Source organism: Amphiprion ocellaris, chromosome 3 (assembly GCF_022539595.1).
Source record: "Amphiprion ocellaris isolate individual 3 ecotype Okinawa chromosome 3, ASM2253959v1, whole genome shotgun sequence".
NCBI classification, from domain to species: domain Eukaryota; kingdom Metazoa; phylum Chordata; class Actinopteri; family Pomacentridae; genus Amphiprion; species Amphiprion ocellaris.
In genome coordinates this window covers 40,912,780-40,931,766 of record NC_072768.1, presented here as the reverse complement: position 1 = coordinate 40,931,766, position 18,987 = coordinate 40,912,780, and the positions used below count along the sequence as shown (strand labels likewise).

At 43.0% G+C, this 18,987-nt stretch overlaps 1 protein-coding gene across 6 annotated transcripts in view; it reads left to right on the top strand.

The window, feature by feature from the left end:
* Positions 1-18,987, top strand: part of LOC111578298 (receptor-type tyrosine-protein phosphatase beta-like) — a 40,650-nt gene that overhangs the window by 14,346 nt on the left and 7,317 nt on the right. For all 6 annotated transcript variants that reach the window (XM_055009465.1, XM_055009461.1, XM_055009464.1 and 3 more), the window contains exons 11-17: positions 2,954-3,217; positions 3,488-3,751; positions 4,808-5,071; positions 16,775-17,038; positions 17,215-17,484; positions 17,901-18,164; positions 18,244-18,510. In XM_055009465.1, coding sequence (XP_054865440.1) covers positions 2,954-3,217; positions 3,488-3,751; positions 4,808-5,071; positions 16,775-17,038; positions 17,215-17,484; positions 17,901-18,164; positions 18,244-18,510 — 1,857 coding nt within the window. The remainder of the gene's footprint in view (positions 1-2,953; positions 3,218-3,487; positions 3,752-4,807; positions 5,072-16,774; positions 17,039-17,214; positions 17,485-17,900; positions 18,165-18,243; positions 18,511-18,987) is intronic.

Genomic DNA, 18,987 nt, shown 5'->3' with positions numbered 1-18,987 from the left:
GTGAGGGAAGCCGTCAGGCTGAAGAAAGAGGCTTTTTGGGCCTGGCTGGCTCGGGGGTCTCCTGAAGCAGCTGACAAGTACCGGTCGGCCAAAAGGGCTGCAGCTGTTGCAGTTGTGGAAGCTAAAACTCAGGTGTGGGAGGAGTTTGGGGAGGCTATGGAGAAGGACTTTTGGTTGGCCTCAAGGAGCTTCTGACAAACCGTTGGGTGCCTCAGGAAGGGGAGGCAGGGCTTTGCTCAGGCTGTGTACAGTCCAGGGTGGAGAACTGTTGACCCGTACTGGGGACATTGTCGGGTGGTGGAAAGAGCACTTCAAGGAACTCCTGAACCCGGTAAACATGTCCTCTGTGGGGAAGGCAGAGCCTGAAGACTTGGGGGGATCTTCATCCATATCTGTGGCAGAAGTTGCCGAGGTAGTTAAGAAGCTCCTCGGATGCTGAAGGCTCTGGACATTGTTGGACTCTCTTGGTTGACACGTCTCTACAATGTGGTGTGGGCATCGGGTACGGTGTTGTGGAGTGGCAGACTGGGGTGGTGGTCCCCATTTTTAAAAAGGGGGACCGGAGAGTGTGTTTCAACTACCAGGGTATCACACTTCTCAGCCTCGCCGGGAAAGTTTACTCTAGGGTGCTGGAAGGGAGGCTCTGACCGACTGTTGAACCTCAGATTCAGGAGGATCAATGTGGATCCCATCCTGGTTGTGGAACAATGGATCAGTTCTTTACTCTTGTGGAGCTCTTGAGGGGGTCATGGGAGTTTGACCTGCCAGTCCACATGTGTTTTATGGATCTGGAGAAGGCCTACGACCGTGTCCCCCAAGGGGCTCTGTGGGGGGTACTGAGAGAGTATGGGGTACTGAGGGAGTATGGGGTACTGGGCTTGTTGATATGAACCATTCAGTCCTTGTACAACCAAAGTGAGAGCTGTGTCCGCATTCAGGGCACAAAGTCAGACACGTTTCCAGTGGGTGTTGGACTCCTCCAGGGCTGTCCCTTGTCTTTGATCCTGTTTCTGGTCTTCATGGACAGCATCTCAAGGACCAGACGGGGTGAGGGGGGTGTCTGGTTTGGGGACCTCAGGGTCTCATCTCTGCTTTTTGCAGATGATGTGGTTCTGTTGGTTCATCAGACTTTCAGCAGCATTGGAGTGGTTTGCAGCCGAGTGTGAACTGATAGGGATGTGGATCAGAACCTCCAAGTCCGAGGCCATGGTTCTCTGATGGAAATCGGTGGATTGCTCCCTCTGGGTTGAGGGGGAGTTGCTTCCCCAAGCGAAGGAGTTCAAGTATCTCAGGATCTTGTTCAGGAGTGATGGGAAAATGGAGCGAGAGATGGACAGGAGGATTGGTGCAGCGTCAGCAGTAATGAAGGCATTGTACCAAACCGTCGTGGTGAAGAGGGAGCTGAGCCTCAAGGAGAAGCTCTCAGTTTACCATCCATCTGCGTTCCAACCCTCACCTATGGTCATGAGCTCTGGGTAGTGACCCAAAGAATGAGATCGTGGATACAAGTGACTGAAATGAGCTTCCTCCGTAGAGTGTCTGGGCTCAGTCTTAGAGATAGGGGGAGAAGCTCAGACATCCGGAGGGAGCTCAGAGTAGAGCTGCTGGTCCTTCACCTCTAAAGGAACCAGTTGAGGTGGTTTGGACATCTGATTCAGATCCTCCAGGGAGACTTCCTTTGGAGGTTTTCTGAACACGTCCACCTGGGAGGAGACCCTGGGGTAGATCCAGAACCCTCTGAAGGGATTATATATCTCATCTGGCCTGGGAACACCTCGGGATCCCCCAGGAAGAGCTGGAAAGTGTTGCTGGGAGGAGGAACGCCTGGAATGACCTCCTTCATCTGCTGCCTCCAGAACCCGACCCCGGATAAGAGGAAGAACATGGATGGATGGATGGATGGATGGATGGATGGATGGATGGATGGATGGAGGGTCTGGGGGCTGAAGCAGAGGAGGTCCTTGGTGGAGTGGTGTTGGCGTGGCGGTGGTGGAAAAGATGGAGCAGCAGGAAGCAGGCAGGAGTCCAGACTGGAAGAAGAACAAACAGGAAGTCGTCAGAATCAAAAGGTAGAAGAGCTGGACTGAACAGTAATTCAGAACTAACTGTTGGTTAGTGAGTGGCGTCTGTTCTTATGTCTGAGGAGATGGTTGATTAGATCACTCCTCCTTGCTCACACTCTGCTCCCACTGATTGGAATGACACACACCTGTCGCCTCACCTGCACACGCTCAGTCTAGGAGAAAGGAAAAGGAGGAGGGAAGGGATAGCACTGCCTCTATCTCTGCTCCCGGAGCTCCTGAAACACCTTCACTCTGGAGTGATGGAAACGTGTCATGGTTCATCTGTGTGTGTGTGTGTGTGTGTGTGTGTGTGTGTGTGTGTGTGTGTGTGTGTGTGTGTGTGTGTGTGTGTGTGTGTTGTACTGACAGCAGGATGTTGTTGAAAAGCAGGAATGTGTGTGTAGTTTGCAGGAAGTGTGGACAATAGAAGTGAAGGTTTGTGAGTCAGAGATGCCCGTCCTCTGTTCTGCTGTAGATGTTGTGTAACTCAGAAACACAAACGCAATAAAACTTCTCAGACACACAAACACAAGAAAACATGTCAGACACACATACACAATAAAACAAGTCAGACACACAAAAGGAAGTGTCGTCCATCAGTGGTGAAAAGTTCATGAGAATCTCATCATCAAACCTGAAGAACACAAACAGAAACCTTTAATTAGAGGAGAAGGGTTGATCTGATTGGCTGTTCCTCTAGGGTCCGACCATTCAGATTGCCTGATAGTGATTTTGCTGTTAGACAGTCCTCATGCTGATATCAAAGTTTACCCAAAATGCACTTTTAGATTTTTAAAAATCTTTTAATGGATCCTCTGGCTGTGAAACAAACATGTTTCCACCTGCAGTGATGTCACAGCTTCACCTGCGTTCTGACTCCTCCCCCTCAGTGCCAGCAGCGGTGGGCGACGTGAGGGCGAGTAACAATGGGCGGACGGACTTCCTGATCGTGTCGTGGCATCCGGCTGCAGGTGAGGTGGACAGATACCTGGTGACGCTGAGCGACGGCGAGCGGATGCTGCACGCGCTCAGTGTGGCCGAGTCCAGCCCCAGCTGCGTGTTCAGCTCCCTGGTGTCCGGACGCAACTACAACATCTGCATCAGCAGCTGCAGCGGGCCGCACCAGAACCACAGCTGCATCCAGGAGAGGACCCGTATGTACACCTGCCTCACCTGTCCTATATATACTGAGCTCACCTATCTCACCTGTCCTGTACATACTGAGCTCACCTGTCTCACCTGTCTGTACTGAGCTCACCAGTACTGTACTTACTGAGCTCACCTGTCCTACATATCCTGACCTCACCTGTCCTTGCTCCATAAACTGGTTTCCTGTAGATGTAAACTGGTGGTTTTCCAGTTTATCTGACTGGGATCCTGAACTGGACCAGTCTAAAGTGCTGACACAGCATTTCCTCCATCAGAACCAGGAAAAGTCCAGAGTCCGACGGCGACCCACGCGGCACGGGACGACTACCTGAAGGTGTACTGGCGTCCCGCTACAGGAGACCTGGACCGCTACCAGGTGTTCATCAAACACAACAACATGTTCCTGCAGAACCAGACGGTGCCCAAGAACCAGAGCGAGTGCGTGTTCACGGGCCTGGTACCGGGTCGGCTCTACACGGTGCTGGTCAACACCTGGAGCGGCAAATATGAAACCAGCGCCTCCACCCACGGCCGGACCCGTGAGTCTGACGCCTGATCCATACATTTGATAACTGATTGATACGTTTGATTAGTGATCCATTTGTTTGATTAGTGATCCATACATTTGATTAGTGATCCATACGTTTGGTTAGTGATCCATACATTTGATTAGTGATCCATATGTTTGATTAGTGATCCATACATTTGATTAGTGATCCATACGTTTGGTTAGTGATCCATACATTTGATTAGTGATCCATATGTTTGATTAGTGATCCATACATTTGATTAGTGATCCATACATTTGATTAGTGATCCATACATTTGGTTAGTGATCCATACGTTTGGTTAGTGATCCATACGTTTGATACCTGATCAGTACGTTTGATCAGTGATCGATACGTTTAATTAGTGATCGATACATTTGATTAGTGATCGATACATTTGATCAGTGATCGATACGTTTGATTAGTGATCGATACATTTGATTAGTGATCGACACATTTGATACCTGATCAATACGTTTGATTAGTGATCGATACATTTGATTAATGATCGATATGTTTGATTAATGATCGATACGTTTGATTAGTGATCGGTACGTTTGATAAGTGATTGGCATGTTTGATTAGTGATCGGTACGTTTGATTAGTGATTGGCATGTTTGATTAGTGATCGGTACATTTGATTAATGATCGATATGTTTGATTAATGATCGATACGTTTGATTAGTGATTGGCATGTTTGATTAGTGTTTGGTACGTTTGATTAGTGATCGGTACGTTTGATTAGTGATCGACACGTGGTGTTTTGTGTGTCTTTGTGTTGTTATGTGTTGTTTTTTGTTGTTTTGTGTGTGGTTGGTCCCAGCAGTATAACGAAGGTTATAAATTCATAGATAAACTGAATGTGAAGTTTACTTTTATTTTGTTGGAGCAGCTTTGATGAAAAACACCTTCCTCCTGAATCAACCATCAGTAATTAAACAAATAATAATAATAATAAACCTAATAATTAAACTAATAATCATAATAATAATTAAACTAATAATCCTAATATTGATCCTACTAACCTGAGCTCCCGTCCGTCTGCAGTCCCGGCTCCAGTCCGGTCCCTGGTTCTGGCGAGTCGGGGCCCAGAGGAGCTGCATGTTTCGTGGTGGGCGGCTCCAGGAGATGTGGATCACTACGAGGTCCAGCTGCTGTTCAGCGACATGAAGGTGTTTCCTCCCATCACGCTGAGCGCCGCTGTGGACCACTGCCTCCTGACCTCCCTCACACCGGGCCGACTCTACAAGGTCCTGGTGTCCACGTTCAGCGGGCCCAACCAGAGGGCCCGGTTCATCGAGGGCCGCACAGGTGAGGACCAGTTCAACAGGGAGTCGGAGAGATGTCTGTTTTGTCAGAAAGAGGAGATTTCAACACGACAGACCCGGAAAACCTTTACAAAAAAAACTATATTTAAAAAAAAAACATTTTTATTTCATGTATTTATTAATTTATCAGAGAAAATATTCCCAGAATAAAGTTGGAACAAAAAACATAGAAATGTATGAACAGAAATTTTAGAATTTTTGTCAGTATTGTTGTCAAAGTTGTTAAAACAACGTAATAGTTCACTAATAAATGTAAAAATCATTCAAGAACAAAACTCACAATGCTGTGAAAAGAAAAAAGATCGAATGGAATAAAAGTTGTAATTTTTAGACGCAAAAGTCAGAGAAAGGCCCAAAATAGTAAAAAATAAGTTTCAATTTTTACTGAAAAAATATTTCAAAAATAGAATTGAAATATTCCAAGAAAAAAAATGCAGTAATATGTTCACATGAATTTCAGATTATTCTAAAATAAAAAATATTCCAAATATTTGTTTTGGAAAAAAGTTATATTTTAAGAAAAAAATTTAGTATTTCACTATATCCACACACACACACACATATATATATATATACACACACACACACACATATATATACACACACACACACACACACACACACACACACACACACACACACACACACACACACACACACACACACACACACACACACACATATATATATAGGGGCCGGGTCATTAACGCGTTAATTTCGATTAATTAATTAATTAATTACAGCGAAAATAACGTGTTAAAAATACTAACGCAATTAATTGCACCCCCCTCAGTTCCCTCATTTCTGGCACACCAGTAACTCTGATGAACACTCCAGCCCAGTAGGTGGCGGTAATGAACCTAAAGTCTGTTTGTAGCCATGAAGAAGAAGCACAGGAAGCACTGAGTGAAGTCAGGCACTGGTGAACAGTGAAGGAAGACGAGATTGAGCTTGTTGGACAGAAAGTTTTCTTTTAAAAATCTTCCTGATGGCAGCTTGGATAAAAGCCTGGTTGTGTGTAAATTGTACAACAAAGAGTTTTCTGATCACTGCAGCACTTCAAGCCGACGGTATCACCTCAATGTAAAACATGTTGCTGTTAGCACCAGAGCTAACGTTAGCTACGAGTCATGCTAACGGCTAACGGTGTAGCCATCCCATAATAGACCACTTTTCTAGACAGTGCTCGAGTTTACAGAAAGTCTTAAAATGTTGAATAAAATCGCTATAATTGCACTTAGATTTGCAGTAATCTGTGAATGTAGCAGACAGATGAAAAATGCAGATAAATAGAAATGAAACATTTTTGTGGTTTAAGTTTTTACTCCGTCGAGGCTCTGCGTCCTTGGAGGAGGAATAACCTAAACAACAAAAATATCTATTTTAATAACTTCATTATAAACTTTTTGTTTATAAAAAATTACATATATAAAAACTGATATTCCTATAAAAAGAAACATCAAAATTACACCATTTATCAGACCCAGAAAAGATGAAAACAGAATGAATCTCTGGATTTTCAACTTTCTGAAGCTCCTTGAACTACTTATGCTGATTTTATGTGCCATACAGTGGAAAAAACAACTAAATTCACTTTTTTCTATATGTCCCATTTTCCTTTTTTAAAATAAATTTTAAACTATAAACATGTATATGTTTATTCATTGATTCAGCTGTCAACCACAATTTTATTTGAATTGAAAAACTTCACTTATTGTGTCAAATATTGCTATTTGACAAAACTGCAATATAGCGATCAATTAATTACAAAGCCTGTAATTAATTTTTTTTTATATATATATATATATATATATATTTGGGCTGGGCGATAAATCGATTTTATCGATTAATTCAAGTTTGTACTTAATGTCGATTTGTTTTAATGAAAATCGATTTTCTCATCAACATCCGCCACCAACACATTCCCGCTGGGCTCCCGTAGTTCAGAGTGCGCCCCCCTCCCCCCCGCGCTTGATACACAAACAACATGGCGGCGAGCGGCACAGATCTAAAGGCGTGTGTCCACTGGATGCGATTTTCCTGCACGGCAACACACCGCATCTGAAAATCGCATGGACGGCGGGTGGTCACTAGCGGACCACAACATGGTCACATGACAGCTCTGACCAACAGCAGGCTGCTACGTGGTCACATGACCGAGCTTTCAGCTGGACAGTCCTGCAGATGAGTCAGATAAACACAGCGGCTTGGCCACAAACTTTCCCTTTTATTTCAAAAAACACGTCAGCGGAAAATATTTCTGAAATTCAATTCAATTCAATTTTATTTATATAGTGCCAATTACAGTCAAATTGTCTCAAGACGCTTTACAGAACCCATATGCCTGAAGCCCAGAGCAGCCCTAAGGAGACAGTGGCAGGAAAACACCCTTTTAACAGGGAAAAAAAAACCTCGAGCAGAACCCGGCTCTAATGTGGGGGAACCATCTGCTGCTGGCCGGGCGGGTTGAGAGGGACAGAAGAGGTAGAGATAGAGGTAGAGAGGCAGAGATAGAGGGATAGAGATAGAGGGATAGAGGTAGAGGGGAAGAGGTAGAGGGATAGAGATAGAGGTAGAGATAGAGAGGTGGGGGGTGGGACACAAGGACCATAAAACACAACCACACATCTGAAGCATCCAGCTCTGGGACCAGGGACACTCGGAGGAAGAACACAGAAAGAAACGGAGTGAATGTAATGCAATAATGGTATATATAGTAAATACATAGGTAGTTAGAGAAGGGCTCAGTGCATCAAGAGAGGTTCCCCAGCAGTCTAGGCCTATAGCAGCATAACTAGGGGCAGACTAAAGGGACGTCAAGAGGGGAAGTCAGTTTTGCAAATGAAAAAACCAGCTCACCCCGTCAGGGTCCCCCAGTCAGCCCTAACTATAAGCTTTGTCAAAAAGGAAGGTTTTAAGCCTGGTCTTAAAATTAGAGAGGGTGTCCACCTCCAGAACCCAAACTGGGAGCTGGTTCCACAGGAGAGGAGCTGATAACTGAAGGCTCTGCCTCCCATTCTACTTTTAGAGATTCTAGGAACAACAAGTAAGCCTGCAGTCTGAGAGCGAAGAGTTCTGCTAGGATAATATGGTACTATCAGGTCTTTAAGATATGATGGAGATTGGTTGTTAAGAGCTTTATATGTCAGAAGAAGGATTTTGAATTCTATTCTAGATTTAACAGGAAGCCAATGAAGAGAAACCAGTATAGGAGAAATATGATCTCTCTTGCTAACTCCCGTCAGTACTCTGGCTGCAGCATTTTGGATCAGCTGTAGATGTTTCAGAGAGCTATTGGGACAACCTGATAATAAGGAATTACAGTAGTCAAGCCTAGAAGTAACAAATGCATGGACTAGTTTTTCTGCATCACTCTGAGACAGGATGTTCCTGATTTTCACAATATTTCTCAGGTGGAAAAAGAAAGTCCTACAGATTTGTTTTATGTGTGAGTTAAAGGACATGTCCTGGTCAAAGATAACACCGAGGTTCCTCACAGTAGTACTGGAGGTCAATGTAATGCCATCCAAAGTAACTATATGCTTTGAAAGCAATTTTCTAAGATGTTTGGGGCCAAATACAATGACTTCAGTCTTGTCTGAATTTAGCAGTAAGAAATTATAGGTCATCCAGGTCTTTATGTCCTTAAGACAATCTTGCAGTCTAGCTAGCTGATTAGTTTCATTTGGCTTCATAGATAAATACAATTCAGTGTCATCAGCATAACAATGGAAATTAATACAGTCCTTCCTAATAATATTGCCCAAGGGAAGCATGTATAATGTGAACAGTATTGGTCCTAAGACAGAACCCTGAGGAACTCCATGATTAACCCTAGTATGCTCAGAAGAGTCATTGTTGACATGCACAAACTGGAACCTGTCTGATAAGTAGGATTTAAACCAGTCCAGTGCTGTCCCTTTAATGCCAATACAATGTTCTAGTCGCTGTAATAAAAGTCTGTGGTCGATTGTATCGAATGCTGCACTAAGGTCCAATAAAATAAGTATAGAGACCAGTCCATTATCTGACGCTATGAGAAGGTCATTAGTAACTTTCACCAGAGCTGTTTCTGTGCTATGATGCACTCTGAAGCCTGACTGAAACTCTTCAAACAAGCTATTCCTTTGTAAATGTTCACATCATTAATTTGCAACTGTTCTTTCCAGAATTTTGGAGAGAAATGGGAGGTTGGAAATTGGTCTATAGTTGGCTAAAACATCTGGATCTAGAGTGGGCTTTTTAAGTAAAGGTTTGATTACGGCAACCTTAAAAGCCTGTGGTACATAGCCTGTTACTAGAGAGAGATTAATCAGATCTAACATTGAGGAATTAATTAAAGGTAAAGCCTCCTTGAACAGTCTAGTTGGGATAGGATCTAAAAGACATGAGGATGGTTTGGATGTAGAAACTATTGAAATGAGTTCAGAGAGATGTATGGGAGTGAAAAATTCTAAATATCCATCTGGTCTTACAGCCAATTCTAAAGTATCTGTACTCGATGACACATCTGTGACATTTGTAGGAAGGGCCAGATGAATTTTTTCTCTAATCGTAATAATTTTATTTGTAAAGAAGCTCATGAAGTTGTTACTGCTCAAAGCTAAAGGAATACAAGGTTGAACAGAGCTCTGACTCTTTGTCAGCCTGGCTACAGTGCTGAAGAGAAACCTGGGGTTGTTCTTGTTTTCCTCTATTAAAGATGAATAATATGTTGTCCTGGCATTACCAAGAGCTTTTTTATAAATTACTAGACTATTTTTCCAAGCTACATAAACTTCTTCTAAATTAGTGGAGTACCACTTCCTTTCCAGCTTTCGGGACGCCTGCTTTAAAGTCCACAGCTGGGAATTATACCAAGGAGCAGGTCCTCTCTGAGATAGAACTTTCTTTTTTACAGGTGCAACACTATCAAGTGTTGTACGCAGTGAGGCTGCAGCATTATTAACAATATAATCCACTTCTGTGGGGGTAAAATTATAATATTTCCCTTCCATTATATCAGTAAGTGGTGCTGAACTAAATAGAGAGGGTATTATTTCCTTAAATTTAGTCACCGAATTGTCAGACAGACATCTACTGTAATGATATTTATTCTTAACTCCTATACAATCTATTGTTGTAAATTGAAATGTTATCATAAAATGGTCAGAAAGAAGAGGGTTCTGGGGAAATACTGTTAACTGTTTGATTTCTATGCCATAAGTCAGAACGAGGTCAAGGGTATGATTAAAACTATGAGTTGGTTTATTTACATGTTGAGAAAACCCAATTGAGTCTAATATTGAATTAAAAGCAGTCGTAAGGCTGTCACTGTCCACGTCAACATGAATGTTGAAGTCACCCACAATAATGACTTTATCTGAGCTGAGCACTAAATCAGATAAAAAGTCTGAGAATTGAGATAAAAACTCAGAGTAAGGAGCAGGAGGACGATATACAACAAATAAAACTGGTTTCTGAGCTTTTAAATCTGGATGAGAGAGACAGAGTAAGATTTTCAAATGAACTGTAACTAGGTTTAGGTCTCTGGTTCATTTTTAAGCTAGAGAGGTAAATTGCTGCCACTCCTCCTCCTCGGCCTGTGATTGGAGGAACATCACAGTTAGTATGACTAGTAGGAGTTGCTTTATTTAGACTAACATATTCTTCCTGCTGCAACCAGGTTTCAGTCAAACAGAACAAATCAATCTGGTTATCAGTTATCAAATCATTTACTAACAGAGATTTAGATGAGAGAGATCTAATATTTAACAGACCACATTTAATTGTCCTGTGTCTTTGCTCAGTTGAAATAGTGGTATTAATTTTAATTAGATTTTTATGGTTACTATGTGTTTTGTTTATTTTTGATTTGCTTAATTTATTGAATTTTGGTGGTCGGGGGACAGACACAGTCTCAATAAAGCTAACTGAATTCCTAGAGGTTGACAGCTGAGAGGAAACTGCAGAGAGGTGTGGAAGACTACAACTCTGTATCCTGGTCTGAACTCTGGGTTGTCATGCTTTAGGAGTTCTAATAAAATCAGCCATATTTCTAGAAATGAGAGCTGCACCAGCCAAAGTGGGATGGATGCCGTCTCTCCTAATCAGACCAGGTTTTCCCCAGAAAGAGCTCCAATTGTCTATAAAGCCAACGTCGTTTGCAGTACACCACATAGACATCCAGCGGCGAAACGATGACATACGGTTAAACATATCATCGCTGGTCAGATCAGGCAGGGGTCCAGAGAAAACTACGGAGTCCGACATGGTTTTGGCAAAGTTACACACCGATGCCACACTAATTTTGGTGACCTCCGATTGGCGTAACCGGGTGTCATTACCGCCGACATGAATAACAATCTTACTGTATTTACGATTATCTTTAGCCAGCAGTTTTAAATTTGCTTCTATGTCGCCCGCTCTGGCCCCTGGGAGGCATTTTACTATGGTCGCTGGTGTCGCTTGCTTCACGTTTCTTACTACGGAGCTGCCAATGATCAGAGTTGGTTTCTCAGCGGGTGTGTCATTGAGTGGGGAAAAACGATTAGAAACGTGAAGCGGTTTGTGGTGTGCCGGGACAGCGGGCTTGAGTTTAGGACTACGTTTCCTACGAACTGTCACCCAGCTACCCTGACTTCCCGGCTGCTCGGGAGCTGCTGGGGGACGGCTCGCAGAAGCTACACTAGCAGAAGCTAGCTATGCTATTGCGGTCCGCAGCGGCTAAGGGGGGCCTGGCTAACAGCTAGCGGGGTGTTTTCCATGGTGCGGAGCCGCGCTTCCAATTCAGAGAGCCTCGCCTCCAAAGCTACAAAGAGACTGCATTTATTACAGGCATCGTTATCACTAAAGGAGGCAGAGGAGTAACTAAACATGTGACACACTAAGCAGGAAAGAGAAGGAGAGGAAGAGGGCGAAGCCATGCTAACTGCTAAGTGCTAGGCTAGCGGACAGAGATAACAGATTAACTTAGAATTAAGTACCGAGAGGGTGCGTGAAGAAAATGAGTGTATGTTACGATTCAAATATTACCGCTACACAGATTTAATGAATATCAAATTAGATGGAGTGGATAAGCTACAACAGTCACAGAACACAACACAGCGCTACAACAGGAAGTGACGCAATACGCTCACCGTAACGTCAGACGTCAGCAGGGAAGTGTGGAACCACAGGTGTGAAAGCATTTGAAGCGAGAAATAATCTGCAGCAGCTGAATATGTCCTCGTTTTATGTCACCGACGCCTAGTTTAGAAGTTTGAGGACAGTTTCAGGATGCGTGGAATCTCCGCACGCCGCATGCAATTTGCACAAAGTAGAAGTTAGTCTATTTTATGCAAATGAGCTGCAGCCCTTTCCAGGTAAACACACTGGATCACAGCTGGAAATGCACCGCAACCGGATCAGCATGCCATATGCAGCGCGTTTCCAGCTGCGATCCGCTGTGTTTACCTGGAGAGGGCTGCAGCTCATTTGCATAAAGTAGACCGGACTCCGGCATGAGGAGATTAGGTAGGGGGTTAAAAAAAAAAAATTAAAAATCGGATAAATCGTGAATCGGGATTTTTTGTGAAAAAAAGCTATTTTTTTTTTTTTAGGCCATATCGCCCAGCCCTAATGTGTATATATATATATATATATATATATATATATATATATATATATATATATATATATATATATATATATATATACAGTGTTGGGGAGAATACTTTCAAACTGTATTTCGTTACAGAATACCGAATACTTACTTTTAAATGTATTTTGTAACGTATTCCATTACATTGGTTAATCTTTGTACTGTATTCCGAATACTAGAATACTTCCTCATAAAAATTTCAAGTGTGAATGTGTATATTATTTGTAGCTACTCCAGGTTGGATTGCAAAAGGCCTGTTAGTGCTCAACAAGTATTGACTATCAAAAAATAAAACAATTGCACATAAATTATTTTATTAAAATTTTTAAAGTGTCAACATACATTAATTCTGGTTTGCGTAATAAAGTGATGCCGTGCTTGAGAACATAGCACCACAACTTTTTTTAACCTAAAATAAAAATCTGCCTTCATATTTCACAGGGCAAAAAATGCTATGCCACAAAACACTGTATATAACATTGGCAAAAAGTTCAAGCAAAACTCAGGAAATATAGGGCTGAATCCAACATTTTCTTGACAAGCAAGAAAACTTCAACAACTGGAGAACAAAAACCACAGGTTTTAAGCTATCAACCTACTATTTTGAATCAACACTCCAAAAACTGCAGTTGTAGCGCAGCAAAAGTGACATTTCAATGATTTCACACTGGAACAAAATCTCTTCTTACCAATTTTTTAAATTCCATGCAGCATGCATAATATATTGGTCTAATTAAAAAAATGAACCAATTTATCATGTGTACAATTTAAGAAATCGGTAAAAGGCTGATTTGACTTCCACAGGCAATCAACTACCACACTTTTTTACCTCTGCTGTGTTGTAAAATGATATAGTCACAACAATAAATAGAAAAAAGGGCCTTTATTTTCGTACACTAACATGCTGTTGGAAACAGACGCCCATGACTGCATATCACAATATTAAAGAACGTTAGCAAACATAACTCAAATTCGGCCAACGTTAAAACTTACAGCAACTGCAAGAAAACGAAAAACCTACGTCACGCTATATTTAAGACACTGTCAAATCATCCACTATAAGTAAAGGTAAATGCAAGAACCACGGTTTAAAAAAATACTTACAAGAAGGTGTTTCTTCAGGTTGGAGGTAGAGTCTTTGGATGCTGATAGAAAGTTGGTTGCTGGTAGACAAAGATTGCACTGCACTGTGAAGTTTCGCCCAGTACTCCTCTCCTTTTTCAGAGTAAAAAGGTGCTTGAATTTCCAGGACGTGAATGCACTTCTTCTTTCATTACTGGAAGGTGGATTCTGCGGTGTTTGTGGCTCTGAGCACACTGACTCCTGGTCTGAATCCATATTTGACCACGCACATGAACGCTGATGGCTGAAGCATGGGCTGAAGCTATTAGCTAGCCAGCTAGTTAGCGGGAGCAGGCCTGGCCTGGAGCCAGAATAGTGGGCGCAAGAACGAGCGTGTTACTACGGGAACGCAACGCGTCCTTTTTATTTAATTATTTTATTATTTTTTTTTATTTATTAATTTTTAGTTCGGTAAACTTAAAATGAAAAATACACGAGTATTCCAAAGGTAAAGTGAAAGTAACTGTATTCTAAATACCATGTTTAAAAACAGTAACTGTACCAGATTACAGAATACTTATAATTAGTATTTTAAATACGTAACGGCGGTACATGTATTCCGTTACTCCCCAACACTGTGTATATATATATATATATATATATATGCAGATGTTTTAGCCAACTATAGACCAATTTCCAACCTCCCATTTCTCTCCAAAATTCTGGAAAGAACAGTTGCAAATCAATGATGTGAACATTTACAAAGGAATAGCTTGTTTGAAGAGTTTCAGTCAGGCTTCAGAGTGCATCATAGCACAGAAACAGCTCTGGTGAAAGTTACTAATGACCTTCTCATAGCGTCAGATAATGGACTGGTCTCTATACTTATTTTATTGGACCTTAGTGCAGCATTCGATACAATCGACCACAAACTTTTATTACAGCGACTAGAACATTGTATTGGCATTAAAGGGACAGCACTGGACTGGTTTAAATCCTACTTATCAGACAGGTTCCAGTTTGTGCATGTCAACAATGACTCTTCTGAGCATACTAGGGTTAATCATGGAGTTCCTCAGGGTTCTGTCTTAGGACCAATACTGTTCACATTATACATGCTTCCCTTAGGCAATATTATTAGGAAGCACTGTATTAATTTCCATTGTTATGCTGACGACACTCAATTGTATTTATCTATGAAGCCAAATGAAACTAATCAGCTAGCTAGACTGCAATATTGTCTTAAGGACATAAAGACCTGGATGACCTATAATTTCTTACTACTAAATTCAGACAAGACTGAAGTCATTGTATTTGGCCCCAAACATCTTAGAGAATTGCTTTCAAAGCATATAATTACTCTGGATGGCATTACATTGGCCTCCAGTACTACTGTGAGGAACCTCGGTGTTATCTTTAACCAGGATATGTCCTTTAACTCACACATAAATCTGTAGGACTTCCTTTTTCCACCTGAGAAATATTGTGAAAATCAGGAACATCCTGTCTCAGAGTGATGCAGAAAAACTAGTCCATGCATTTGTTACTTCTAGGCTTGACTACTGTAATTCCTTATTATCAGGTTGTCCCAATAGCTCTCTGAAACATCTACAGCTGATCCAAAACGCTGCAGCCAGAGTACTGACGGGAGTTAGCAAGAGAGATCATATTTCTCCTATACTGGTTTCTCTTCATTGGCTTCCTGTTAAATCTAGAATAGAATTCAAAATCCTTCTTCTGACATATAAAGCTCTTAACAACCAATCTCCATCATATCTTAAAGACCTGATAGTACCATATTATCCTAGCAGAACTCTTCACTCTCAGACTGCAGGCTTACTTGTTGTTCCTAGAATCTCTAAAAGTAGAATGGGAGGCAGAGCCTTCAGTTATCAGCTCCTCTCCTGTGGAACCAGCTCCCAGTTTGGGTTCTGGAGGTGGACACCCTCTCTATTTTTAAGACCAGGCTTAAAACCTTCTTTTTTGACAAAGCTTATAGTTAGGGCTGACTGGGGGACCCTGACGGGGTGAGCTGGTGTTTTCATTTGCAAAACTGACTTCCCCTCTTGACGTCCCTTTAGTCTGCCCCTAGTTATGCTGCTATAGGCCTAGACTGCTGGGGAACCTCTCTTGATGCACTGAGCCCTTCTCTAACTACCTATGTATTTACTATATATACCATTATTGCATTACATTCACTCTGTGTCCCACCCCCCACCTCTCTATCTCTTCCCCTCTACCTCTATCCCTCTATCTGTATCCCTCTATCTCTACCTCTCTTCTTCTTCTGTACCTCTCAACCCGTCCGGCCAGCAGCAGATGGTTCCCCCACATTAGAGCCGGGTTCTGCTCGAGGTTTTTTTCCCTGTTAAAAGGGTGTTTTCCTGCCACTGTCGCCTTTTGGCTTGTTCTGGGGGTTCAGGCATATGGGTTCTGTAAAGCGTCTCGAGACGATTTGACTGTAAATGGCACTATATAAATAAAATTGAATTGAATTGAATTATTTATATATATATATATATATATATATATATATATATATATATATATATATATATATATATATATATATATATATATATATATATATATATATATATTTTATATTTTTATATATATATATATATTTTATATTTTTATATATATATATATATATATATATATTTTTTTTTTTTTTTAACTTTAGCTGACTTAATTGACTGTTCACCTGGACAGGTAACGGTCCATCAGACAACCAGACTCACATTCACACCTGCAGACAGTTTAGAAGCACCAGGAACCTCAGCAGATCTCTGGACTGTGGGAGGAATCTGGAGAACCTGGTCAGAGAGACTAGAACCAGAACCAGAACCTTGTAGCTGTGATGGTACTAACTAGTTGTAATTTTTAGACAGAACTTGGGAATATTTCAAGAAAGTCACATTGAAAAGTGTTAATATTTCATAAATAAACGCAGATCATCAGACCGGGAAGCTGTTTTAGAACGTCTCTCCTCTGTCTCAGTTCCCAGTAAAGTGAAGAACATCCAGGTGAGTAACCATGGTGACAGCAGCAGCCTGCAGGTGAGCTGGACACCTGGACCGGGAGACGTGGACGGATTCTCGGTGTTCCTGTTCAGAGACGGTCGGCAGCTCAGCCTCAGAACCGTCCTCAAACACCAGAACCAGGTGACATTCGGATCGCTGCAGCCTGGACAGGTGTACGACGTGACGGTCCAATCAGTGAGCGGAGACCTGCTGAACAACCACACGGCTTCAGGACGCACAGGTGAGGACGCACACACCTGTACAGACAGGATATACACACCTGTTCTACCAGCATATACACACCTGTACTATCATTCTATACACACCTGTACTACCAGGATTTACACACCTGTAAGTTGTACTGCAGCACCTGTGAACCTGTTCTGTGACCTTAAATGTGGTTCTGGTTCTCCTCAGTTCCCTCAGCAGTGACAGGGCTCCAGGTGGACCCTCTGCAGTCCACCTGCAGCCTCCAGGTGAGCTGGCAGGACGCTCTGGGCGTGGCCGATAGGTATGTCTTGCAGATTATGGACGACAGAGGCATCCAGGTGACCAATGGCTCGCAGCCCTTCGGACAGACCTGGTACCGGTTCCACGGCCTGACACCAGGGAAGAAGTACCGGGTTCTGGTCCAAACCAGCAGTGGGGGGGTCCACAGCCCGGGGGTCAGCGCTGAGGCTCGGACACGTGAGTCCTTCTTTACCTGGACAGGTGTCTTCAGGGGCAGCTCCAGGGATTTATGTTCTACACCAAGTTCCAAATGTTGGTTCTCCCCACTGGACCACATGTTGGTGGTTGGTCACCAAACTGGGTTCCACCTGGTCAGACAGGTACTGTCTGGTTGGTCTGGTCCAGCTGTCAAGTCCAGAAGATAAAAGTCCTGCTGAGACCAAAACACATTAAAATCACAACCAGGTGTTGGAAGGAAGTCAGGAAGTTTAACAGAAAACAGGTAAACAGGAAGTTTATCAGTAAGCAGGTAAACATGAAGTGTATCAGGAAGCAGGTAAACAGGAAGTTTATCAGGAAGCAGGTAAACAGGAAATGTTTTCTCTGTATCTTCTGTGAATACATGTTCAAACTAGACCTGCTCTGACCCACAGGCCCGGCGGCCATCACCGACCTGACCCTGAGGTCCAACAGCACAAGCAGCCTGAGCTTCACCTGGACTCCACCTGTTGGAGAGTTCCAGCTCTACGAACTCTTCCTGTACGGCGCCGATGATTTGCTGCAGGAGTGGCGCAGCCTTCAGCCCGGCAGCCTCCAGAGCAGCTTCCAGGGCCTCCGACCCGGAGCCGCCTACAGGCTGGTGATTCTGATCCACAGCGGAGACCAGACCAACCAGACCTCCACGTGGGCCCGGACAGGTGAGACCTGATAAAAGGCAGGCCGACAGATTATTCCCACAGTTTGGACGTGCAGGCTGAATCCTGTTTCCCTCCTCAGTACCGGCAGCAGTGGGGTCTCTACAGCTCCAGACTGGGAACCAGTCCGATGTTCTGGTGGTGAACTGGGACTGTGGTGGTGGCGACCTGAGCGGATACCTGCTGACGCTCTACAACCCCAATGGCTCCCAGCAGGCCAAGCGGCAGCTGGGCCCCGACGCCACAGAGTTTGTCTTCTCAGGCCTCATACCGGGCCGACAGTACCGGGCCGAGGTTCTCAGTCTGAGCCAGGAGCTCAGGAACCGGGCCAGCACCATGGGCCGAACCGGTGAGAAACAATCCACAGGTGTTACTGGAACAATGGAGGCTCCACAAACTAGAGATGTTTGTTTATATTTTACAAGAACTTTTACTGTATTCAATAGTTTTTAAAAGAAAAATATCTTTTAGAGTTTCACCTAAATGACTCCATTTGTCAGCAGCAGACGAGCAAAATGATCAGATTTTCAGCTTTCATCACTTCATTCATGACTGGAACTAATGTTACCTCCTCAGATTTCTCTGGAGGTTCTCAGTCATCCAGCTCCTGGAGATAGTTGGAGCTCCAGCAGAAACCAGTTGGAGGTTCTGGAAGCCGTTTCTAGAAACGTCTTCCAGAACCACCAGTTGGTTTCTAACATCTCCTCATCCTGTAGATGTTTTTCCTATCTCCATATTTCCTCTCTACTCTGCTTATCATCAGTAGATGTTCCTCCACCCTGTTCTCTTTCTGCTGCTTTTATTTTATGGGTTTTCCTGTCAGTCT